Below are 25589 nucleotides of genomic sequence, written 5' to 3' on the forward strand. Positions count from 1 at the left end.
CGGGGGGCTCCACCGTTACCGCGCCCGCCGCCGCCATGGAGGAGCCGCTGGCGCTGCTCGTCCGGAGCCCCACGCAGCGGCACCCCGACCTGCGCCTCCGCGCCGCCCCCGCCTGGACCGTGCGCCGCCTCAAGGCCGAGCTGCGGCGCCTCGTACCCGACGCGCCGGTGAGTGCGCGACCCCTCCTCTCCATTCCCCCTCCGCCCGCTGCGCGAGCCCCTTCCCGCCGCCCTTGGGGCGGTTGGGGGGGGGAACGACACATCCCCGCCGGGGCTCCCGGGGCCGCCGCCGGTTCGCCCGGCCGAGCCCTGCCAGCACCCGCCCTCCCGGGGTGCCCCGCACCCGATTGCATCAGCCGCCCGCTGCGGACGGGTCGGTGCGGGCGTGGGGCGCGCTGGGGGCTCCTTCGGGACTTCACGTGGCTTCGGCCGCTGTTAAATATTAACGGCCCTCCCCGGGACTGCGTGTCCTGCGGGGTGTTTGGAAGCGCCAGCCGCTGCCGGGAGCCTGCTGGCACCAGCTGCGGGCGGGGTCCCCGAGGCCGGCGGCGGAGGCCGGAGGGGAGGGCTGGTGCGTGGGGTGTGCAGGTGGACAGCGCCGGGGACACGGCAGCTGACGAGAGGCAGCCCGGTCTGCCCATAGCGAGGTGACGCGGTTCGTGGAGATGTTTGCTGAAAATGCGGAAGTTTGACTTCTTTTCAGCCACGGGTCTTGTGAGCTGACACCCCGAAAGCTCAGTGGGCGTTGCGCTGCTGTGCTCCCCTGCGCCCGGCAGACAGTGTTTCAGCAGCAGGATATGCTTTTGTGCCTCGCTTTCCCCAGGAGCGAGGTGATTGCCCAGAAACAAGACCAGTATGCTTGCACTGGCTGCCGTGCTGCCGTAGGAAGGCTCTAGGTGAACGGCTGCTGGGATTCATCTGGTGGGGTGTAACAGATTTATTTGACACCAGCTCCAGCAATGATCAGATTAGATGGTACTCCGAACCTCTGTTTCCAAGAAACACAAATGGTTTTGTCTGGACTGTAAAAGAGACAGCATGTAACAAAGTTCTTTGCCAAAGGGGTGCTTTATATCCTCCTGCTGACTTAGACTTCATCTTGCACTTCAGTATTCAGTTGTTCTCATCTTGTTAGCTGAATTTAGATGTGCACAATTCCCTGTGCACTTTAATGCGTGGGGTGCTTCCAGCTGCATGCCTCTGTCCATCTGGCTGCAAGTTGTGTCAGTTAATGCTTGCATGTGCTTGGGAGAGCAAGTCATCCTATTCTTTTTTCTTTCTTCAAAGCCTGAAGAGGACCAAAAGCTGATTTATTCTGGGAAGCTGCTGCTTGATCATCATTATCTGAGAGAGTTGCTGCCAAAGGTATAAATAAAACCTTTTATGCTGTGCTGAAATATATCAAGAAGAGTGATGTTTTTTTAACATGTCTTCCGTTACATTTTAGCACGGAGAGTTGCATGCTCTTCATTTGGTATACAACTTCAAGACTCCTGCAAATATGCAAGAAACCAATGCAGAGGTACTTACGCTAAGTTAACATACTACTCTGAATCTTGGGGTTGTGACTAAAAATGGGAAGTATTGAACGGCTATTTTAAAGTTCACTGATACCGCAGCTTTTTCCTACTAGTGCAATGGCAGTATTACTTTGTGATAATTTGGGTAGGAATGTGAGGATGTATTTGGATTAAGCTGAGTAAAAAATTGACTCTACAGTTAATCAGTAAAGATTCTCACGGCATCTGTTAAGAAATATCAAAACTATAATCTAGTTGTAACACACTGCTCAGAGGAGAAGTGCTTTCTGGTAAAATCAGTCTTATTAAATAGAATACGACCTGCCATGTCCCAGGCTCTTTTGGACAGAGGCTGTGCTTGTGGGCAGAAGACATAGTAGCTACAGAGTGGAAGCGGTTCCCATCTGTAATTGGGGTGTGGGGAAGGAAGAGGGCTGTTAGCTGAAGATGTTTAACTGCTCTCATTAATGACTCAGCCTGTAGAGAGGAAGCCAAAGATGAGCCTTAGTGCTTGAACTGAGTACTTACTGGTCTTAAGTGCAAATTGCCAAAACCAATTTTTACTTTCAAGTGGACGTGCTAATGAGTCTAGAGGTGTGCTTATATTGCCCATTGTAGGCAATTTGAGCTTACCGTACCCATGTCTGGTGTTGGCTAGATGTGAGCCAGCTTTGGTCTGGATATTGCACTGATGTATCACCACAGAACAGCTCTTGAATTCTCTCTGTGTACAGCAGTTTGTGATGCAAGTACGAACTCATCATAGCTAAGGAGTCAGACTGAGTGCAGTTCCCTCTTTCTTCCAATTACATTTTTATAACCAGATGGGACCTGACTGTATGTGTGTTTAAAAAAAAAATACAGTGTAGATCTGGTGAAACTGAAGACTAATATCAAGTAATTTTTACATGCCAGTCACTTTTTAAGGAGCTTTAAAATACCGATGGAGGTGCTTGTGGCATGGTGCCCAAGAGCAATCTCAGTACTGTGGCAGTGCCTAGAGGTACCGTGCAAGACAAAGTGCGTGAACTGTGTAGCAGTTTAAAATAAGAGCCTGTTCAGTGTGGTGTAGCCTTTTTGCATAAGACTTGTGTAGTGTCCTCAGTAAAGCTCACTAACTGTGTTACTGTCCCTAGGTGAAAGCTGATCAGCCAAAGTTATCATCAGAAGCTAGTCAAGAACCATCTGTATCTCCCTCAAATGGTGAAAGACTGAGATGCTCTGCTGGTGGCCAGTCTTCAGCAGAAGCCAGTAACAGGTAAATACAATTTTTATGTACATCACTAAGATTTTTAAAATGTTGGCTTTTTGCTGGATGCTAGCTTCTTATGCCACACATACTGTCTTAAGCCCGTAGAACATGGGCCAAAGGTGATGGGGAGAGATATATATATATTTTATATATGTATAAAAAAGCTTTAGTGGACATGGAAGAAGCTAAAGGAAAATGCACTGCTGTGTTAGTTGAAAACCTTTCCTTTATTCATGTGGGCAAGGAGATGTCTTTAATACTCTAGAAGGAAGAATGAATTTTGCATTTGAATGCACAAAATGGCAGAAGCTATTTACATTGTCCTGTAATAAATGACTCTTGCAGTTTGTCCAGTATTTGCTAACAAATGTGTTTAAACTTTGACCAAGGCTTGAAACAACTCGGCATCCCTTCCAAAGTGTGGCTCCTGGCTTCTCTGCTTATACAACCTACAGCATGCTTCAGATGTCCTGGTTTCAGCAGATTTATGCAAGACAATATTACATGCAATAGTAAGTTTTCTGTCCAAAGCTACCAGTAGAAAGTAGAAACTGTAATACAAGGAAACAGAGCTGCTGGCAGTTCTTCCTCTCTTGATGGTGGTTGGAAGACTCTTTCATTGTAACTTACGCTGAATGGTGTGGGGATGTACCTCTAACTGTCGTGTGGTGCTTGGCTTACTGTTTAGGCCAGTGCTTTTGAATCCTGCAAATTGCAAGTCTCTGACTCTTGATTGGGAGGGCAGGTGTGTGTAGAGTAAATGTAATCCTGCTGATGAGCCTTAGCTTTTCACCATTTTTCTGACTGCTTAAAGTAGCATTGACTGGAAATCAGTGACAAAGGTAAAGCTGAGACTTGTAGCAGCCTTCCAGACTACCTTTAGATTGCTCTAAAGAATTTTTTGCAAGGTATTGAAATTATTGTTAATAAAATGGAAGGTGACTGGTTTGACTTGCTGAAGTAAAGTGAACTATGCAACTGTTTCATGGGTAGAACTAAAACTTGTTTTTAACCATTCTGTAGCCTCTAAGCTTGATGCTTTCTACTTGCATATGATCTGACTCTATACTTAAAGATGGACAAATTTTCAGTGCCTGTGTTAAGTGTGAAAGGATTTGACTAAGCCTTATTCTGTACTATGTGTTCTCTGGTTTCAGCTTGGCTTCTACTGCTGCATCTGCTGACCCATCCCATACACGGCGTTCTCAGGAGATACCAGTGACACCCCCGGCTCCTCTTCCAGACCCGTTTCCTGCACAAAATCAGCCTGGAAACCAGAACGCTGCTGCCCAGGTTAACGCAGCGGCCAACCAGAACTTGCGGATGAATGCCCAAGGGGGTCCCCTCATGGAGGAAGAGGAGGAGGGTGGCAATCGAGATTGGTTGGACTGGCTCTACTCAGCAACACTGTTCTATGTTTTTGTCAACATTATCTATTTCTACTCCAGTGTCAGCAGATTCCTCCTGGTTATGGGTGGCACTGTGCTGATGTATCTGTAAGTGTATGGTATTAACGTTTACTATTGTATTCGGAGACGTTTTGCTGAAGTACTGAGCTCTGTACTGTGGTCCGCTTTCTGGCAGTTGAGCTTCATATGACTCTTGTACCTGGAAAGGGCGAACCACTCCTCTGTCCTGGTATAGCTCAGGATTTAGCAAAAATATAAGTATAGCCTATGCCTGGATTAAATGAAGAATGGGTGATAGTGGGTGATCCTACCTCGTTTTTGCACTAATGCTTCTGGTGTGGCTGGCTTTCTTCCTAGAAAACTACTTGAAACCTAAGTAGCTCTCAGTGTAACGCCTCAGCAGTGTAGAGCAGACATGTAGGTTCCATGTTGTAAATGACAGTTGCTTGTAGGGGAAACGTGTTTGAAGCCTGTTGGGAAGAGGGTCTCACAGCTGCTATCGAAGCCGTGTACCCTTGCGGGTTTTTCTGCTGTGTGTTGCCTCTCTGGAGAGCAGACGAAGCTAAACCGAATGCGGTGACCTGAATTGCCCTGGAGCCTCTCTAGGGGAGGAAACTTGGAATAAATCTTAGAAGCACAATAAAGATAATGGGCCCTTGGTTGATGTGCTTGGGATGTCTTGTCTGAGAAAGACAATCAGTCCCCTCCAATTCTTTGGTCACTGGTGAAATGAGTGATGTAGGCCTCAATTCCTGTCAGTGGGTCTAGGAGTTGAAACTGGAGCAGCTCAAATGATCAGCTCTATGCAGACTTGGAGAGTGAAGGTTAATTGCTTCATTAAAAGTCCTTAAATTTTACTATTGATAATTCTAAAGTGTAACTTTGAACTGTTTATATTGTGGGTTACAAGGTGCAGGTGCTTCTAAGAAGGTCTCTATGGCCTGTTACGTTTTGGTAAGATAGTGCTGTTTTGCGTGTTCTTTGTTGTGCCCTTTTTTTAGGGTGAGTACAGAGGAGTTACCCAGGGCTGTGTGTAACATGGTAAGCAGGCAGGTTTCAACTCTTTGTACCTGTAGCAGCGTGTTCCAGCAGGCTGAGCCCTGACGAAGTAGATACAAACCTGGATGTAGTGCTGTGTATTTTGAATGTGAGCAGATGCTCCTACCTCATGGTTGCTGCTAGCAGGAGGCTTTGAAAATACCTACTGGGTCAGGGCAGGAAGACCTTAATATGCTGAACTTGCTGTCTGCAGCTCTGAGCAGTCAGATGTTACTTGAACTGTATTGGTGTAACATGAAGGAGCGGGTTTTTTTAACCAATTCTAATAATCTATTGGCTTCCCAGGCACCATGTTGGGTGGCTTCCATTTAGACGAAGACCAGTTCAGCCCTTCCCAGGCAATGTTCCTCCTCAAGCTGCTATAAACCAGGACCAAAACAATAACTTACAGGTACTGTCTTGGTATTTTTTTTAAACCATGAGCATGAAGCCCTGTGAAGTTTTACTTTTAGTTTACTAATTAAATGTAGTAGCAAAAACTTTATTCTATAAACTTTCATCAGAAACTATCTTTTGTGGAGGAACAATTGCCAGTGTGCTTCCTCCTTTGTAGCTAACTCCTCTGTTCTATAAATTATCTCAGGCTGAATGTTACCTTCTAGTTGTTTCTGGCCTTTAGGATGTTGTAATGGAGAGAATGGTCTGTCACAGCCTGAACAGGTTCTGTATCTGAAGACAGTGTTTAGACTACCCAGCGATAGGATCTGAGTGTATAAGCAATGAGTCTCACATTTCAAGCTGACACTTCTGGCTGATGTCAGTGCAAGACGCTTAATGGTAAATGTGTACATAGCTTACCTGATCAGGTTTCATGTGTACGTAGTTTCAGCTTCATGTCTGTCCTAAACAGTGTTCTGGGACACACAGCATGAGTTAACCAACAACACTAGAGTGCAGCTTGTTCTTTCAACTTTGGTTGTCTGGAGATACTTGCATGCTTTTTATATTCTGACAGTGAAATTCAGGTAACAAAACATGCTGTTTGACACCTGCTTCTTCTAATTCATTTCTGCAATGATCTCACTTTCCAAATGCCCTTTATTTTGGCAGGGAGGAAATGGAGGCGGAGCAGATGAATCTGAGGCATCTCCTGATGAGGGACAAGTTCTACAAGAACTGCAGCAGGGCAACCCCTCATTTATGAGCACAGTATGGGTTTTTTTCAAGACTTTCTTTGCATCCCTCCTTCCAGAAGGCCCTGGAGTGACCCGCAACTGATTTGTCACCATCACCAGTCTACTCGTCTGAAACTGCAATGGGCTTTTTGTCTGCCTGAGTGAATTGGATACCAACTCCAAACCAGGAGTGAAAGTGCATGGCACTTCCTCTGGCTTTCACTGACCAAGCATACGAAGCTGCAAGAAGCCTTAAGTCATTACAGCCTAGAGATGAAGATGCTTGCCCTCATTCCAAAGAACTTTGTTCTGTAGCATTTTTTAGGTACCTATGTAGAGGCTTGGCATTGTAAACTCGTGCACTAAATGCACAGGCTCTAAGCAGGTGTGCAAAAATGTTAGAGAAGCAAATTGCTGCTTCTGTGCAATGTGATTCCTGTTGGAATGTTTCAAATGCTATTTAAATTACACTGAGTGTAGGATCTCAAAAAATTGCTAGATGTGCATTAGCAGATTTTTAGGAAAGATCTATTGTTAAATTGCTTCAACAATAGTTTAAATTTTCTGTGTAAATATTTTCCTATGAAGGATGTATGGTGCAATTTCCTTGTTGGACAAGTGGAGGACTGTAAGACAGTGACCTCTTGATAAGCAATTACCTCAGTGGAGTGGCAGGCTAAATTTCATGTTGCCAAATTCAGATACTTCAAACTCAAGGCTTAATTTCTTCCCTGCCAAATCATGGGAGAAGAGTGTTCAGCTCTAGCAACAATTTATGCAAGATGTAAACTTCTTCACTGCTTTTGGATGCAAAGTTAAAGCAGTCTAACACCTGTATTCAACTTTGCTGCATTCTCACTCCGGAGCAACTCTCTTGTATTACTTCATTGTGTTCCCTTTAATCTCTGATACGGTTAAGGGCTTTGATTCCAATAAAATCTGCAGGCATTTATATCCATACTTGTATACACTGTACAGCAATTGGAAGACTACCCGTGCAAAGCACAGGATGTACTCTCACCTTGTTTTTATTGAAAAATCATGATAAATCAGGTGGGATATGAGGGGGAAAGACCCTTGCAGAGCCTTAAACTTGGCTCCTTACCTAACTACATTCTTCAGCAGCCTTTAGTATTTGAAGTGCCTTGGAGAGCTTGTAGCTTGTGTTTGCTCACTGAAAGCTGCTGGCACAAAAGCTGTGGACATCCTGAAGCAGGTTATTCTGCAGGTATTTGGAAAGTTTGGAGTTTGACCCCCTTGAGCCCAGTGTGTGACTCCCGGTGGCTTTGCAATGCATTATCTTGGCTCGGGGATTTAACTTGGCTTGAAATGTGCTGTCTAGGGAGAACAACCACTCATGAAACTTGTCATGCTTTTCCTCAGTGCTACCTGCAGTTGGCAAAACTGTTCGTTTAGGAGCGTCTTGTCAGGGCTAACATGCATGAATTGGTACAAGCAGTTGTAACAGCCTAAGCGGTAATGCTTGCCACTTCAGATCAGACTGATGTTAGACATGGCTTGTGGCGTTACCTGCAGTGGCAAGTTTAATCTTTGTGTGTTTTTTTGGCTTTGGACAACGATTTCCTTTCCAAGCCTCTTACAAGTAGTTTTTCTGCCACATCTTCAATTTGCTGGAGATTTGGTGGGGATGGGTAGGACAAAGTGGTAAAATGTAGCAATAAAGTCTTTAAATAATTAGGAGGAAGTAATTTGAGAGGAGGTGAGTTTTGTTACTCGGGGTATATTCTGCATAAGCCTTTGAGGTAGCGTTCCTGCCTCAGAGGTAGTGTTCCCTCTTTCTTTAAGTCTACCTGTGCTCAGCACTGCATTTTGTGCATGATGGATTTTTTTTCTGCAGGGTGTACCTGATCATCGCTCAGGTGTCTCAGCAGTGTGCCTAAAACATCTGACGTGTGCCTGGGCCCAGCCTTGGGAGGAGAGGGTATTTCTTGGCAGCCAGAAATAAACTGTTTTGGTACTTGTTTAGGCAACAAGCACTGAGTGCTGGATTAGTTATGAAACATCTAATCTGAAAAGTTACCAGAGACCGCAAAACATCTGTTGTTGTCTTGAGGTTTTTGCTACTCCCACAAGCAGGCAGATTGGTTTAAAATTAGATGGAAAACTAATTAAGCATAGCTAATGTCACTGGAGGGATGTAGTGAGGCTCCTGGGCTGTAGAGAATGTTTCCTTAATGGCTTGGTGAAACGCATACCTCTCGTTGCCACTGGGGTGGAGGGAAGCTGTGGCTGCAGCAGAGGACACCGGGCAAATAACGTGAAAGTAAATCCCGTGTATTCTGCAGACAGCTGCCAGCGCTGCACCCGGGCAGCAGCACAGGGAAGCAAGAGAGCAGCGCTTGGCTGGGGGCTCTGAGCACCAGTGACCCTGGCTGAGCCAGCCTGGTGTTACGCGGAGTTGGGAGCCTGGCATGGCCCTAACTCCTGTTACTGATCCCTAACCAGCGCAGGCCTTAGCGGCTGTGGTAGCACCAGCACTGCTCCGGGTGTGGTGGCCTGGCGGGACAGCCTGGGAGCAAGCGGGGATGACTGAGGTGTGGGAGCGGCGGAAGGAACAGAGGCAGCTTAGCATGGAGGAAGGGCAGTGTAAACAATGAGATATGTAAATAGTGATGGCAAGGAGGGGGATATAGCCTGGGTGCCAGCGGTGGGTGAGGCAGCATGGGTCTTAAATTAGTTGAGGGAATTCAGGTTAGACATGAGGACAAAATGAGCCTTGAAACTTCCAGAGCAAAGCTGCTGAAAGAGTGTAGGAATCCCAGAGGTTTTCTGGGAATAATGTGACCCTGTGCTGGGAGCAAAGTGCTGAGGTTGCAGGGAACAGAAAGGGCCTTGAGGCTGTGGGTTTAGGAAGCTGGGTTTGTCTTGGCTCACACTTCAAACTCCGATTCTGCTGCTAGTTTAAATCCTCATGCCTGCAAGCGCAGCTGCATGCAAATGTACTGGTGCAGCACAGCTGCAGCGAAGGTACCTGTTCAGCCATGGGTGTGCTCTGCAGGGCTTCCCTGAAAGCAGGTGGGTTGTGGGGTGATGGTCCACAGGGTGGCAAAGTGAGCAGCGGAGTAAAACCAGCTTCTCTGCTGCTTTGTCTCCTGATACCCTCTGGCCGCTTCCCCCAGTTGAGAGCAGGTCCCTGTCCTTGCAGGAAAACAAGTTGAGGGAGAAATGTAGTGGCTGTCTTATCTTGGGCATTTCTCTTCTCACTGCAGAAACTTCTTATTTGAGGGGTCATTGAAGTCCTGTTTGTCACCAAGGGCACGCTCCTGTCCCCAGTCATGGAACACAAATCTCACGAGAATGAGGTTGCTGCTGAGCAGATAAGCTGCGGGGTGGTGCTGCTGACTTCCCCTTATCTCCAAAGAGCGGTTTCATTTGTGCGTATGCTGCTTGTCCCTGTTCTCAGCAGCCAGGGACTTCCCAATGGCTGTGCACTGGCCCAGCGAAGTGTTATAATGTCTTTCTGGTCTCTGTGATCCGTTTCTAGCTGTTAGAGGCCGATGGGATTTGCAGAGCTGTGCATCCAAAGGGTCTTTCCTTGGAGACGTGTCAGGCCAGCTGGAGGCCGTCCCAGGGCTACTCGCCCATCATGCTACCAAACATGCCAACTGCACCTTCATCACCTCCTCCCAGCCCCTCTGCTTCATAAGAACAGCTCTTGAAACGTCAGCTAGTATTTAATGATGTCTGAATATTAAATGGAATGATATCATGTAGGTAAAACCAGGCCCAGCGTACAGCCAGGGTCACAAACCTGTGGTGAGGGACTTGAGGCTCAGCTGCCTGCCAAGGAGGACTGGGCAAATGCTGCTTCTAGGCTCATGGGCCTGTGCTGCAGAGGAACCACCTAGAATTTCTTATATTAGCACTGAAAGTTGTATTTGCTGCTTTTTCGGTCTGGATTTGGCAGTGCAGAGTCAGCGCTGCAGAAACACAGCTGGTTGCTCTTCCAGGCTTCAACCCAGCTGCCCTTGGCAGCCTCAGCTGCGAAAGGCCTGGGCTGACCTAGGACCACCCGTGTGTGCCAGCTTATTTTTTGGTGTTTTGGAGGTTGTTATGGGTGACACTGGTAGGGAAGAGAAGGAATCAGGCTTGGTTTCAGGAGAATTTTATGGAAAACTCTGTAAAATGTCATTGTTGAAAAAAAACCTCATGGGTGGTTTACCCTCCAAGTGATAGTCTATTAAAATCTCACAATTCACAAACTGGAGTTTGTGAATTTATTTGCTGCCTAACATCCAAGCCTATCATGGTCACAATTTTTAAATGTAAGAAATAACCTCTCTTCAAAGCTGAGTTTCTTTTCAACCCCAGATTCCCGCTGCTGGGGCTTGACGGCACAACCCCGGACAACGCAAGGCACGTGGTTGCGGTCTCCAAGGGCCGGTGCTGGATGTGCGGGATTGACCAGGGCCTTGTGCTGCTGAGCGCTGGATCTGTGCCAGATGGGAGCAGCCGGGTTTGGGCTTGCCCTCCTGCCATCCCAGGGCTGACCTGCTGCATGAGTCCTGGAGGTGGTGCTGGAGCCCATCCTGCTGACGGAGCAGAGTGCGGCCAGGCTACCTGGAAGGCGATCTCAGGAAGCAGCTGCAGGGTAACACTGACCGTTTGGGTCAGTGCAGCCAAAGATTAATGGCACCGTGACATACCTCTGCTCTGGATAGCGTGGGGAAAAACAACCCTGGTTATAGGACAATCCCCAGCAAGGTGGTGAGCCCACGTGTGCGTGCATGGCCTCCAGATAAAACCTTACACAGCAAGTATTTATCAAAACATCTTCCAGCATCCCCTTTGCAAGGGCTACACAGCAGCTTGGGCATTTAACCTTTCTTTGGGTTTTAAAGCCTGCCCTGCCTCCTGCTAGCCGAATTTAACCTTTCTTTGGGTTTTTAAATCTGACCTGCCTCCTGCTAGCCTGACCTTGCACTGGGAGGAGGGTGGGCTGCTGTGTCCCTGCTGCCCCGGCCTCTGCCTGGTTACTCCAGGGCGGGGATGCTCGCAGCACCCCTACATTCCACATGCTTTTGCTATTGTAGGCGGGAAGTCTCCAGCCTTCCTGTTCTCGCTGGAGGTCAATGCCCGGCAGTCCCCTGTCCTCCCTTGCTCTCGTCTGCCGGCAGCAGCCTCTGAAGCAGTGATGGGGCAGGGGAGCTGGCCCATACGGGGGCTGCAAATGCACAGTAACAAATACCCCTGTATCAAAATGCCCTGGTTTTCCTTTTCCTCCATGCTGGTATGAATTGCTGCCCTGGGCAGAGGGGTGGCTGTGGCCTCCTGGGTCCTGCTCTGATTTCATTTATAGTGACCAACACCAGCCTCAGCGGGGCTGCTCCCCTGCTGCAGTGTCTCCTCCGGATCTGTGCCAGTAAAACTTAACCTGTGCGCAACGCTCCGGAGTTTGTGTCCTGCAATAAATGGGAGCGTGTCCTTCCTCTGCTGAAAGCTGTGCTGAGGACACAGGCAGATGTGCTCGTGTGACACCCAGCAGCACCGTGTCTCTGCCGACTGAAGTGCCTCGCTGCCTCCGATGTGTTTGCGCTGCAGTGCCTGGGGGTACCCCCTCCTGCCGCGGCTGCAGAACTCCCTCACCCCAAGCCTTGGCCACTGCGCCAACATCCCTTGAACTGCAAGCTGCTGGGGAGGGCTGGGCATGTGAGAGCCATGAGCTGAAGGACAAAAACCAGAGCTGTTACAAGGTTAAAGCCTCTTGAATTTAAATCCTTTTGCAACATGTCTGTGCCCTTTGCAGCTTCCCTGTAAAGATGCCTCCTAGCCAGGGCAGCGAGGATGCCACGGCAGCTGAGACGATGGCACTGGGCTGCCATGCGGGAGCTGTGCTGGTCAGACACCTGCTATCTTTATACGTGCTTCCAACACTTCATTGCTCATTTATATTGCAGTATCGGTTCGCAGCAGGCTGCCTGTCCCGGGCCACCCTGCCGCTCGCCTGGAGAAGTCTGGAGGAAGCCTGTGGATGCACGGTTTCCCTCGGGGGGTCAGTGACCACGAGTGCCTCCCGCGGGGTACCCGAGGCCATTCACTTTCTCAACTCAGGAAGAAAACAGGGCAGCAGGGTGGGGGCCACTGGACAGCGGGGCTCCCCGGAGGAAATGTGCTTACCCGGTGTAGGGAGGACGAGGCATCTGCTGGGGAGAGGAGGAAGGCTGGCACCTTGTTTCGCTCAGGGGGTTGAGCGTGCTCCTGCAGCATTGCCAAGATCTCACCTTTCCTTCTCCATCAGTCTTTGCTGGCAAAACGGTTCATGGGAGCTGCTGGGAGCCTCGTTGCTGAAATAACCTCACTCTGTTTTGTCCTGGAGCTTGTTTTGGGAGGGGCCCCAGCACCACAACAGGGGTGCGGGGGGACGGTGGTGTGCAGGGCAGGTGTGCACGAGGAGTGGATGTGAACTTGGGTTTCTAATGTTTCCCAAATAGCAGCTGAGAGGCCAGGTGCGTGAAAAGCTCCAGCTAGGAGGGTTCTTCCCCATCTGGAAGGTGGCAAACCAAAGATGGTCCACAAATCCAGCCGAGAGGCAGAAAGCATCCTAGTCCTGTGGTGGTCATGGAGCTCTCCAGGGATGTGGGAGATATGAGTTCACCCAGTGGTAGCAGGAGGGACCCCCCTCCCAGGAGCGTGCCTCAGTTTCCCCACAGTGTACCTAAAATCAGTGGAGGGGAGAGCAGTTAATAATGCGGGTACCTTCCGAACAGGGCTTTGCTGGGAAATTGCTGCAGGTATGCAAAATATGGAATATTTCTGTGCGAAGAGCAAATGATGAACTGGCTGGAGGCAGAGTGCGAGGCTGCTCCCTTGACTTTATCCCCCTCCAATCTCCAGCTTTCTCCACCCGCCTCGATGCGTGCATCTCCCGAGTTAAAGCAGTTTTGGCAGGAGAGCCAAGTCCTGCAGCCCGCGCGCCTGCTGTGGGAGGAAGGCAGCGTGCGACCTGAAGAGTGTTAAGGAAACTATAGGAAGATTAGGAAATGTGTGATGAGTTTTGATAACTGGAGGAAGCAGGTCATGTCCTGCTTCGAACGAGGTCTGCTTGGAGGTATGAAAGCAGCCTTTGCCACGGTCAAGAATCAGTTGATCTCGTCAGCGCTCTCCGCTCTAGTCAAGGATGCTCTGGGCTGGCAGGATGAGGCTGGGGACCTTCGGGATCTTGCTAATGCTTGTCCACGCGTCATCAGCCTGTGAGTTTGGGCCCTTCCCTTACAGCTTCACGGGGATCGTCTGCAGGATGACCAAGCCCGCGGCATTGCTGTGTAAGTGCCTGCTGTACGGGGCTGCGTTTCCCCCTCTCCACCAGGAGAAGTTAGTGATAGATCAGCCAAGTGAGGGGGTTTCTCGCTTCCCTGGCTCTCGTGGAAACTGTTTATCTAGTAAGATGTATTAATACCTGCCTGGGAGCATGGGTTAAACCCTGGGCACCTGAACTGAATAGGCACAAATTCTCAAAGGAGCTAGAAAACAGTCCTCAACCCCTCTCCTTAGTCCAAAGTTTTAGCAATACGTTCCTCGTTGGAGGCTGGTGTGATGGAAGAGCTAGAGCAAATGTGTGTTTGACTTCTCACCTTGCTGCAATTTCATCTCTTGGGGTCAGGGTACAAAAGGAGAGAAACAGGGGTTCTCTGCTGCTGTGGGTTTATTTGCTAGGATTTGGGGGCTCTGCGGGTGGGGGAAGAATAATTAGTGCTTCTGCAAACATGGGAACAGCTCTGTCCTATCCTCTCCGACAGCGGTACATGCAGAGAAGGATGCTGGGCCAAACTAAGAGAGGGTATTTCTGTAAGGAAAAAATCCTGTACAAGCATGTGCCTGAGGCTGAGGCTGGAACGGGCTGGATAACTTTAGGAAAAGGGGTACAGAAACTTAGGTCTCAAAATTTTTGCTTTGGAGACCTAACAGCTGACTGCAATACGAGCAAGCAGCAACAGAGCAAGGACTGGGGTAAAGTCAACAGCTTGTGCGGTGTAAGGACAAGCACAGCCTCGACCTTTCAAAAATCTGCCTCTAAGGTGCAGGTGAGGTGTGTGAAAGCTGGGCTTGATTCCCTGGAAACAGCCCTGCTGGTGACTGTTGAGCCACACGTGCTGCTGTCCCCAGCTGCCATCAGCTGTTAAAGTTAGGGACTCTTTTTTTTTTTTAAAATTTACTCTGAAGCTACTTCTAGTGCTTTTTTAATCTAATGAAAATGCCTTGGATAAAACTCTTCTGTAGTGCTTTAATCCGGGGCGCGGACCCGACTTTGCAGCCAGGAGAGATTGCAGTTTGGTATCTTTGCCCTTTTCTTCCGCTGACAGTGAACCAGGAAACAGCACAGGTCATTCAAGCAGCATTCAGAAATGCCAAATTCCCAAATATCACCGGGGAAAGGTCCATGCGGCTCCTTGGCAAGGTGGCTTACGGGCTGTCCAAGTGAGTATCTCTGTGTCTCTGTGCCAGGGGAGGTGCAGGCTGATGGGGAGGAATGGAAACTGGCCTCGGAGGGAGCTTTGATCCAGCAATTCCTGGTGAAAGCAAAGGTCTGGACCAGGGCAGACACATTTTCTGATCTATGCCTTGCAGACAATTTGCACATTAGGGTTTAGGCTGCTGCTGTGTTATTTAAGAGCTTTTTCAACTCGGTGGGCAGACAGTGAGGCAGCGTGCAGAGCAAATCTCTGACAGTGGGGATAGGGAGCTCTGTCCCTGCGGGCTGGAGCTCCTGGGGCCCGTCGCCGACAGATGGTGCCCATGGCACATTGAGTGGCAGAGGGGACCCAGCCGGGGCTGCCGGAGCCACCCTTGTCAGCAGGATGTCACTTGCCCGGGCTTTGTGACAAACAAGGCTGGGTTTCGCTGTGTTACTAACTTTTATTTGGGGACAACAAATGCAACGATGCAAACGCAGGACGGATTTCCTGCTGTGACTGCGACTGACACAGAGCACTGCAGTAAAACGCAGTTGTTTCTGCAGCGTGTTGCTCCGTGCTTCCTGTTTAAAGCATTCCCCCCCGCCTCATATCCGAACATCGCAGGGGGGGAGCAGTGCACCGAGGCTGAGCGAAACCACCATTGCCCTTGTGCATGGCCCCTGCGATTTGCAAAAGCTCCTGAGCCCTCGCCCTGAGTTGGCACAGGCCCCTGAGAGACCCCACGTCCTCAGAGCAAACCTGACTTGCCTGGTCTCAGAAAACAGCCCCGGGGTTGGGGCCAAACTGGGTTTCTGTTTTTTCTAGCATCCAGGTCAATGACTTGTCCATAGAGAAGAGTGAGGTGGAGCTCAAGGAGAACGATGCCATTCACATTGCCATTAAAAATGTGACGGCCTTCTTCAAAGGGACCCTGACCTACGGCTACGCCGGGGCCTGGTTGTAAGTACCCGGGGGCCGGCTGCTGCCGAGCACCATGGCCCCAGCTCCTGCCACTGCCCACAGGCAGGACTGGCCCGTGGCACAGTAGATGCAGTAGATGCAGAGGGGCTGTGCTCCTCTGGCTCTCTAGCAATGGCAGCATTGCTTACTGCCTAAGCAAGGCAAGTTTTTATATGCCAGCACTGCTGCTTAGCCCCATCACTGCTTTTCTTGTCTTGTTTTCTGCCTTTTTTGCCTGCATCATCACCCCTTGCATGAGGAGACAAGATGGCCAAAGCAAACAAGTGGACTTCTTCCCTCCCCTTCATTGCTCTATAAACTCTGAGTGGGGAAAAAAGGGGCTTAATGTTCCCCCCTTCGCCTAAGTGCCGCTAGGGCGGTGGTTTGCAATGACTTAAAGCCAGAGTATTTGAGATGGACTGCTGCGTGCTGGGGGTTTGCACGCTGCAGTGCGAGGACCGATGTGAGAGGTGTTATAAAACCCGCCTGCGGCTGACGTGTGGTCAGGGAGAAGCTGCTTCCTAGCACGGGTTGCTAAATGTCCTCTCTTCTGCCGTTACAGTTTGCAGCTTTTTCATTCAGTTGATTTTGAAATCGAGTCTTCCATTGACCTCCAGATAAACATTAAACTGAGTAAGTAACAGCTAGGGATAGCTAGCCACGGGGGGTCTTTGTGTGCGTGCTTCCTCCAGAGCAGCAGGATGGGCTGGGTGGTGGGCAGCGAGCCTGGGCCAGCTCTGCTCACCTCTGTGGGGTTCGGGCGGCATCCGGAGGCTGGAAGTGGGTCTCTGCCGCCCTGTGCACGCAGGCTAGGAGACAACGTGGCCCTCAAAGACCTCGTAGTTTTAACGGACCAAGCAGAGGAAGCTGGTACAAATCACTTCAGCAAAGTAATGCTGATTTACACCAGCAGCAAGTGAAGAACGATCTGGCCTTCTGGCCTGTCTTTAGGACCGGCTTTTCATCCCCTGCTATTCAGGACGACTTGAAAAAAACATGGGGATGTTTCAGAAGAGCGAGCCAAATAAGGGCTTTGGTGCAGGAGGTTTGACCATCCTAATAGTCCACTTTTTCAACAGTCTCCAGGTCAGGCCCAAGGTGTGCTCTGGGAAACAAATCCTCTTCCTCGGGAAAGTCAATAGACTTAGACTAGAAAGGGACGGAGGCAAACTACACTCCTCCACCTCCCATAAGGGATGAGAGGAATGTGGGTTATCACATGTGCCTCAAAATACACTTTCCTGCCTCAAAATAAGTTTTCCTGGTAAGCTCCCAGGGGGAGACGAGCAGCATGAAGCTCTCAATGACAGCATATTGCAATTTCCAAGCTTTTTGCAATACGACTTAATTCCCTCCCGGCTCTGGTTTGTGGGTTGCACATACTACCCAGGTTCTCCTGGGTGATTTTAGGGGACAACCGAGTCCCTGATGATAGGAGCTAGCAAGGTGGGCAGGTATCCAAATGAAGCATGAAGAAGGGTGTCCAGTAGACTTACTTCGCTGGAGCTGCGAGCAGAAACCCTCCATCCAGGTGCCAGGTAGCCCCATCTGCCCCGACTTCGCAGGGTCCTGAGTCTTTTGGAAACATCCCCCGGGAGGTGTGGGGAACTCTGGCTGCCCATCTGCAGTGATGCCCTGCTCCAGGTCTGCAGTGTCTGCAAAGTGCACTTGTCCTCCTCATCTCGGTAGCAAATTAGCTACTTTTTTTCTTTTTCTTTTCATCCCATGCAGCATGCCAGAAGGACCAAGTGGCTGCCGATGCCTCAGACTGCTACCTGACTTTCCACAAACTGACGCTTCACCTCCAAGGAGACAAGGAGTGAGTCTGTCCCCCTTCAAAATTGGGCTTCACCTGCCCCGCTGCTGGTCCCTGAGCGCTTCAGCCCAAGTGTCACCCACTGTGGGGACTGCTGGGCGGTCCTTGACCATGCTCCCTGTCTTACACAGACCGGGCTGGCTGAAGCAGCTCTTCACGGATTTCATCTCCTTCACTTTGAAGCTTGTTCTCAAGAGCGAGGTAAGATCAGCCACTGCCTGTGGACAGAGGAAAGGTCGGTTTGTATGCTACACGCTCCTCTGCTCACATATGCCCACAAAATAATAGCAATATAATTTTAGTGCTTGCGAAAAATAAGACAAATAAATAGAATCCACAAAAAAACCCAGCTTGGACGAGGTGGGAGGTTGCGCTGACACTGGGATCTCTGATGGTGCCAGCCTCTGACCAACAGCCCCCAGATGTCACCATGAGGCCCAGCTCTGCTCCACAACCCAAAATCCTACCCCCCGCCTTCAGTTTTTCCCCTCTTTTCCTCTTGTAGGTGTGCAACGAAATCAATTTTCTTGCCCAGGTGCTGGCAAATTTTGTACTTGATTTAGCAGGTAAATATCCTTGGTTTTTCTGCTTTCTTTTTTTATGTGCAACTTTTAACATTTGAGCCCCAGCAAGGCAGTAGCCACATCCATCAAAAAAGTCCTTCAAAAATGTGCATGGGATCCCAAGCCCTCAGACAACAGCAAAATAAACCTTAACAATGTTATGCTTTGAATTTTCTGCATCAGGTTGATTTTTAAGGGTGATTGCACTGGTCGAAAGACACATTTCAGTTCGTAAGGTATTTCTCCTTCATTATGTCATGATCAGAGGTGCAGGATAGGTGCAGAAGGACTGATGTTAGCTAGAACAGGAGCATGCATTGGAGTATTTGGGCTGAGACATTGCAGCATCTGTATCTGCCTGCTGAAGATTTTCCCGTGGTTCCCAGTCCCAAATATCTGGGAAAAGGAGCAGAATGTAAAACTAAGAGTAGCTAACCCTACTTCCCAGTGGAGAAACTGAGTCAGGGAGCAGTAGCAGGATCAGCACTAGCACCCAAAGGAGTGGGACCCCCCCCCATCCCACCCCTGTGTTCTTTTATAACTCCCAGTCACCTTCTGCAGCAAGTCCTAAAAGCAACTGTCTCGCAAGATCTGCTTAAGGTCGTATTTCTGCTGTGAGGTTTTTCTGTTTTCTTCCTGCAGCAAATTTTGTCCAGGATAAGGATATCAGCGTTGATATCTCCCTTGCATCAGTTCCCTTAATAAAAGCAAATTACCTAGAATCACATCACAAGGTAAAGTAACCCAGGCTGCTCAAAGGCCAAAGGTTTTTTGGCGATGATGTTCGCTGGAGGGCTGGAAGGGCTTGGTCCCTTTGCTGCCACGCAGTGCTGCTGAGCTGCAGCCAAAGGTAAGTCTACAGCGTGGGCTGATGCCAGCCTTTTGCCCTGCTGAGCAGCTTGCTCTCTGCTCTGAGTCCAGCCAGCCAGGCCTCCACCCTGCAATGAAAATGGAGGTACTGACATTTTGTCCTGTCTCCCTGCTGCTTGTGATGGCCAACACGCTTGCTTTCCTTTAAAGGGCCTTGTCCTGTACAAGAACTACTCTGACGTCTTCAGTGACTCTGTTTTCTCCCCGTCGCTGCTGACCGAGTCCCGAATGCTCTACTTCTGGCTGTCCGAACACATCCTCAACTCTCTGGCTTCGGCAGCTTTCTTAGATAAGCGCCTGGTGTTGACCATCAGAGGGGAGAAGTTGCAGGTAACTGTTTCAGGGGTGGTTCCCTCCTTAACTCATACATCATATTTTGGGGAGAGAGTAAAAAATTCTCTAAATATTGTTTTTTGGTGAGAGCTAGTTTCTGTAGAAGATAGACAGAAATCTATAGTCAGTCGCTACATGTGATCCTGGTCAGAAATTGGCACCTTCTTAGCAAGTATGTGTTACCGGATAGCGTTATCCCTTACAGCAATAACACCAGCTGATAGAAAACTTGTCTTCTGAGTTGTAAAGTGACGTGATTTTCTGCGGGAGTACTGAGGTTAGAAAGGGGATGAACTGAACTGGCCACAAGCCACACATCAGCGCTCTGGCCCATCCTGCATCAGGGCTAACATAACCTCCTCTTTCATTTTTCTACATCCTGTTTTTGGTTTGTTTCTGAAGGCGCTGTTTGAAATGGAAGACACAGAAGCGCAGCGGAAGGCGGTGCAGATGGTAACTGCATTTTCTGTCAAACGAGGAACTTTTCAAATGGATTCTGTTGCATTGTAACATCTCGTGTCCTTCCCTCGACAACTCAAGAGCCTTGGGTGGGGCTGATAGGGAACACCAGGGACTGATGGAAAAACCGTTGTGCTTTGCAAGGAGGATTTCTCCACCCTCCATGCTGGCACAGCTTCCTTGAAACCCAGTTGAGTTATTGGGCTTGTGTGAACTGGAGGAGCAATTGGGGACTACAAAGGGGCTGCAGCTGTGTGGGAAGTTAGCGTGAAATTGGGATGTGGTATGGAAAAAACCTGACTCTTCTGTTGCTCCTTATTTAACCAGATTTTTCAAGGCACCTCCTATAATGACTCTGTGGCCAAGGTGTGGAGTCTTGCCCATCCCCAAATTTCTCTTCAGCCTGAAGGGACAGTCGTGAAGTCCTTGGTAGCAGTGGAGGTCAGCATCTTTCCCACAGGAGAAGAGCCCCTGATGGTTCTGTACATGGAGAAGGTCAGTTCTTGCTTCTCCTGACTGTGAAGACCTTGGAACAGGCTCAGTCCCGAGTCTGGACCACTCCTGGTGCTCAGGGACAGTAATGGCAGGGAGCCCTTTGGGAAGGGGGTGGTGGCTAAACCATGGGAGGTGGAGAAGGCGTATCGGTTCCTTTTAACGCTCCCATCTCTTCCCTCAACATTTGAGGCTGGGAATGATGACAGTGACCGTGTTGGCTCAACACCTCCTCTATTAGGCCAGCCCATCACTGGTGTGCAAGGTGGTAAGTGCAGCACTGGAGAGCTCTGATAAGCCCCCATTAACCCGTATCAGACACAGTGAAACTCCTTTAGCTGAGGTATTTTAGGAGAGAATGAAGGCACCATGGAAACGTATTTATTTTGAAATCTCCTCGATCTCAAATTCTAGCTCTGGCCCCCACTTAGAGGACGGTTGTCTCTGAAATGAAGATACAGCTCTGAAGAATGCGAAGCTCAAAATATAACCTTTTCCTCTACATATGCCTGTATGAAAGTTCCTGCTTGCACTGTTTTACCCCTGCTTTATACTAAATCTAAGGAGGCAGAAAAAAGAAATGCCAACAGCCTTGCTGTCATGGGTAACATCACAAGAAAGCAGTATGTTTGTCCAGTCTTGTAATTACGGGCTGGTACGGACACTAAAGACTGGACAAAAGCAGATCCCTGCCTGAGGGTAGACCAGACTCTTTAATTTAAAGGGTTAAACTGTAACTGAGAATAATTCCCTCCTCCCTCTGCAAGTATCCCACATTAACAGGGTGTTACGGGGAAATACACACAGCTGTTTTTTGTGCTCCAGGTGATATCTTGAAACAAATTTCTGGTAGGACTGCAGAAGCACTGAACTGGAGGTGGTCCCTAAAATCATGGCTCTCAGGATGTGATCTGCTCCTGGCCTGCCAGACCCCTGGTTGTGACCTGCAACAGGATCACAACATGTTCCTTTTAACAAACATTTGCATACAAGCAAAAGCGAGAAAATGAGCCTAAATGGCCAGAATTAAGAGATTGCTTTCTTTTTTCATTTGGTTATAAACGAAAACACTATGGTTAGACTACTTGTGGTAGCCCTGGCTACCCTGGGGCTGGCCTCTCCACATCCAGTCTTATGATCTTCCACGTTGAGACGGATGGTCATTGGGAGACAACACCCTACGTAACCATTTCCTTCCTTATGCAGGATTTGGTTCACAAAATGGCAAAAGCATCAGTCCTGTGGATGAGCCAGTCTAGAGCCCCACAGACTGCAGCTGTGAGCATCAGGGAGGAGTTTGTTGCATGCAAATGGAGAAGTAAAATGCCGACCTTCTCTAGTAATATCTGGAGGTAAAGCCAGAAGGATGTTGAACTCTGGGTCACAGACAGTAAACCAGAATTTTCAAATGCAACTCCCTGCTATAAGGCAAGATGTGCTACATCTCAACTCTGCCATTCATCTCCGTGCAGGAAATCACGGTCACTATCCAAGCTGCCTACGCAGAAAAGAAACTCATTTTACACGCTTTGGACTCCAGGTCGGTACTGTGGTCTCTTGTGGGTTTCATTGCCCCTTTTAGCCCATGTCTGCGAGCAGCACAAGAAGAGGCTCTCTGCAGCTCTTAGTGACCTTTTTTCCCCCTTTTTCCTTCCCTTCAGGATAGAGTTTAAAGTCTTTAAATGCACAGCTGACCCAAGTGAGGTAAGTCCTAAGAAAGTATTCTCTAGGCCATTTGTGGCTAAACGATGTCTTTAAAACCTTTTTGTATGAATTTTCTGGTTTTCAGAATGACCCATCCATAAGAAGCTTCCTGCAGACAATGATCTCGGTTGTCGGGATCCCAGAAGTGATTTCAAGTGAGTTTTCCTTTTGGAGAAGTGCCAACCTACTCCATAAAGCGTCTAACATCAGATCTCCTAAACCTAAGCACTGAAAAAATATATCAATAACCCTGACAGCTGGGGGGGGAACCACATTACTGATGCGAATTTCTGCTGGATTCACTTGGGGAATGGGGAACCCTTTGTAAATGGCTGGGACAAAGGAAAAGTGAGTCTTCCGTCAGGCCAAAGGTCGTGGGGCATTGAGGCACAATTAGCTTTTGGAAACAGGCAGCGAAGGTCGCAGTACATAATGAGCCAGGACTGCCATACCTGTAACTGGATGGGTTTACTGATTCCTTAGGGATCGAACCAGCTTTGACTTCACTGATGAACAGCAAAGGGCTTCATCTATTTGAGATCAGAAATCCTGAGATCATCACAAGAAAGGTAAGCAGGGTTCAGAAATACCTGGCTCTCAAAGCCCTTCTTGGGAGTGTGGCATAAACTAATATAATACTTCCCTTTTTTCTCCTCCCTTTTTAGGGATACATAATTGTACAACTTGACTTTAGCTTCCCGAAGCATTTGCTTCTTGATTTTCTTGAGAAAAGATTATAGAGCTGATCTCTTCATAAAGGAGCACAAGACTTGTGTACAAACAGAAAGATTGTGCGTGAACCAATTAGAAGATGAGATGATTTAAATCAGCTTCAGTTGAATTTTCTTTCCTTTTCCTGAGAAACACCCCAGTTTCTGTGCAATTGTACTTCCACGGAGCCCTTCCTCTGCAAAGATCTTGAAGTCTGCACCTCTATGCACGCTACATTTTCAGGATCTTTAAAGGACTTGTGTGCTTAGGAGTAAGGATTGGACTCTTGAAGTGCATGGGCTCTGGGTTAGCACTCACGGGCAGCAGCAGCAATCGGCTTTGCCCACCTTTTGGCATCTCTGTTGTTACGTTTTGGAAACGTAGCACCTTTTGCGCTGATCCTGGGTTTCGTTTCTACCATGAGCCAAGAGGCTCCTGATTCTGACAGACTCCAGCAATTCAGATGACATTACCAAACTCCAAGTAAGCTCAGAACCAGTTATGCTAAAAGACCTGGGCAAGGCTGAGAAAAGTAAATGGGATATGAATTTACAGTGCAGTACAATAACAGAGAGATCTTGTGCCCTGGCTACTTTCTTTACAGAGCCTGTAGACCCTGTGTAGAGCTCTAGGCAAATTGTTATGCCCATGTTGTTGAGACAGCAGAAGCAAAGTTGAGAAAAGCAATAAAAATGATAAGGAAGCCAAAGAGATTATAAGAGAAAGTGTAAGTGTCTGGTCAGACAGCAGGTTCCTGTTCCTTCCTACCACAGTGCAATAATTTGTCTATCTGAAGTATCAGTTATTTTCCTGTACCAATTCATGCTTCCCCTTTTTTTACTTTGTCCTTTCACTTGGAAGAGATCTCAGGCGACAAATCTAAAACCGAAATGGTGATCACATTAACAAAGGCAGAGGATGATGTTCTCCTCCCACACAAAGCGATATTAAAGTTGGGGCTTCCACAAAGAGCCCTGCGAGGCTGGTAGCGGGATGGCCTCAGTTCCTCACGCTCCCTGGGCATGTTAGTTGCTCCCTCCACACTGCCATGGATGTCCTGAGTTTACAGGCTGCTCCATGGCAGCCAAGAAAGGTTTCTCTTACTGGGTCTCAACCAGCTATGTCCATGACACAGCAGGAGCCAAGTGATGTGAAAGGTGTGACACCATGGCGTGGCCAACGGTGGCCCTGAAGAAGCCCTGGTGCACTGGGCAACCTTCCACCTCCCTTCCCACCCTGCTCCCATCCCTGCCTCCGCCGGCTATTTCAGTACTAGCTAAGGGCTTGGTCCGTGCTCCCTCCTGCTGAGGGGACATTTTTCCTCTCTGCATGGCAATGTCTGCTGAAGACTATGGGAACCTGCTTCTGTCAAGCCAGGGCCCTCTGGTTCTCCTGAATGACATCCCACTAGAGTGATGAGCATTAATAAAAAAGAAATGGCATAAAAAAATGCCTTTTTTCAGCCTTGGAGGTCCCCTGCCCCGCCAGGGGGGAAGGTGTCTGCTGGGGACATTTGGTGGTGATAGGCTGGGCTGGGCAAGACGGCTGCCCTGGCACGGGGGAGCGGGGACTCTGGGCTGGGCAAGACGGCTGCCCTGGCACGGGGGAGCGGGGACTCTGGGCTGGGCAAGACGGCTGCCCTGGCACGGGGGAGCGGGGACTCTGGGCTGGGCAAGACGGCTGCCCTGGCACGGGGGAGCGGGGACTCTGGGCTGGGCAAGACGGCTGCCCTGGCACGGGGGAGCGGGGACTCTGGGCTGGGCAAGACGGCTGCCCTGGCACGGGGGAGCGGGGACTCTGGGCTGGGCAAGACGGCTGCCCTGCCAGGGGGGAGCGGGGACTCTGGGCTGGGCAAGACGGCTGCCCTGGCATGGGGGAGCGGGGACTCTGCTGAAGGGAGGAAGAAGCAGGAAAGTGGCCAATGGACCCCCAGAGGGTCCTGAGCTGCCTCCCTGTGGGGCTGCAGCACCCACCACAAAATGGTGGCCCAGACCCTGCGGGGCGCCGCGCCTCGCCGCGAGCCCCTCCACAAAATGGCGGCCCAGCCCCCCGCCGGGCGCCGAGGGCAGCCGCCACGGGCCGCGCTTCGCCGAGCCTGGCACGGAGCCGGCGCCGCCGCCCCACGTGCTTTCCCGGCAAAGCCGCTTCGCCGTCGGGCGCTTTCAGTTTCGGGCGGCCGCGGCGGGGCGGTCCTGAGCTGCCGCTGCCGCCGCTATGGTAGCGAGCCGGGACGGACTGCCAGCCGGGTGAGTGCCGCGGGCGGGTCGCCCCGGGCGGGGAGGCGTCGTGCTGGGGCACCCCATGGGGGTTTAGATTTGGGGGGGGCCGGGGGTCTGGCTGCGCCCTTTGCTTCCCCATCTTCAAGTCTAAGGTGGGAAGCGTTGCTGGAGGCGACTTCTGCTCCCGGGTGCTGGGAGCAAACCAATATCGCAGCTTTTACTACCTGTGGCAATGTACGGGAGTCTGTGGAGGATGAGATTGGGGATTTCTAGGCACAGAATTGCTAGTTCGGCCATACAGGGGTTGCGTTGGTAGTGATGCAACAGCTTCTGGTCTGGTGGAAACACCAGTGGAAGTGTGGTGGGCCAGATCCGGGCAGGGAAGGCAGCAAAATGGGGCAGAGCGTGGCAGTGGGCGCTGCCTGTCGCCTCCCCAGCTGCTCCTCACCACCCACGGTCCCCTCCATCCACCCCTGGTTCTCTCAGAGCTCCCCCCATCCCCTGCACCGTGCTCGAGGCAAGACAACCAGAGCCAGTATTTCTATCCGGAAATGTTGGTGTTGCTGGACCTTGTTATTTTTTTTGTTCTGTTAAACGAATTTTGAAATAGCGCTGTGTGCCATCTTGCCTTGTCTGGGACTCGGGGGCAGGCTGCATCTGGTTTTCCATCATAGCTTCTCTGGCATCTAGAGAA

The 25589-nt window shown here is 49.8% G+C and overlaps 3 protein-coding genes across 9 annotated transcripts in view; all 3 read left to right on the forward strand.

The window, feature by feature from the left end:
* HERPUD1 (homocysteine inducible ER protein with ubiquitin like domain 1) lies at positions 1–8059 on the forward strand. The gene is made up of 8 exons (XM_075160784.1): positions 1–167; positions 1287–1364; positions 1447–1521; positions 2656–2777; positions 3161–3283; positions 3929–4267; positions 5525–5630; positions 6290–8059. Exons 1-8 carry the CDS (start codon positions 36–38, stop codon positions 6455–6457), a joined length of 1143 nt encoding a protein of 380 aa, XP_075016885.1. The 5' UTR covers positions 1–35; the 3' UTR covers positions 6458–8059.
* A 5381-nt stretch (positions 8060–13440) lies between these two features.
* CETP (cholesteryl ester transfer protein) lies at positions 13441–24119 on the forward strand. Its single transcript, XM_075160786.1, has 16 exons — positions 13441–13637; positions 14676–14790; positions 15594–15728; positions 16291–16361; positions 17460–17547; positions 17676–17745; positions 18050–18110; positions 18750–18841; positions 19128–19307; positions 19713–19763; positions 20097–20264; positions 21734–21801; positions 21923–21965; positions 22051–22120; positions 22449–22534; positions 22631–24119. Exons 1-16 carry the CDS (start codon positions 13493–13495, stop codon positions 22703–22705), a joined length of 1518 nt encoding a protein of 505 aa, XP_075016887.1. The 5' UTR covers positions 13441–13492; the 3' UTR covers positions 22706–24119.
* Positions 24120–24839: 720 nt separating this feature from the next.
* NLRC5 (NLR family CARD domain containing 5) overlaps positions 24840–25589 on the forward strand; it is a 54211-nt gene continuing 53461 nt past the window's right edge. For all 7 annotated transcript variants that reach the window (XM_075160787.1, XM_075160793.1, XM_075160791.1 and 4 more), the window contains exon 1: positions 24840–24922. The gene's annotated coding sequence lies outside the window, so the exon portion shown is untranslated. The remainder of the gene's footprint in view (positions 24923–25589) is intronic.

This window comes from Calonectris borealis, chromosome 12 (genome assembly GCF_964195595.1).
Source record: "Calonectris borealis chromosome 12, bCalBor7.hap1.2, whole genome shotgun sequence".
In the NCBI taxonomy this organism is placed as follows: domain Eukaryota; kingdom Metazoa; phylum Chordata; class Aves; order Procellariiformes; family Procellariidae; genus Calonectris; species Calonectris borealis.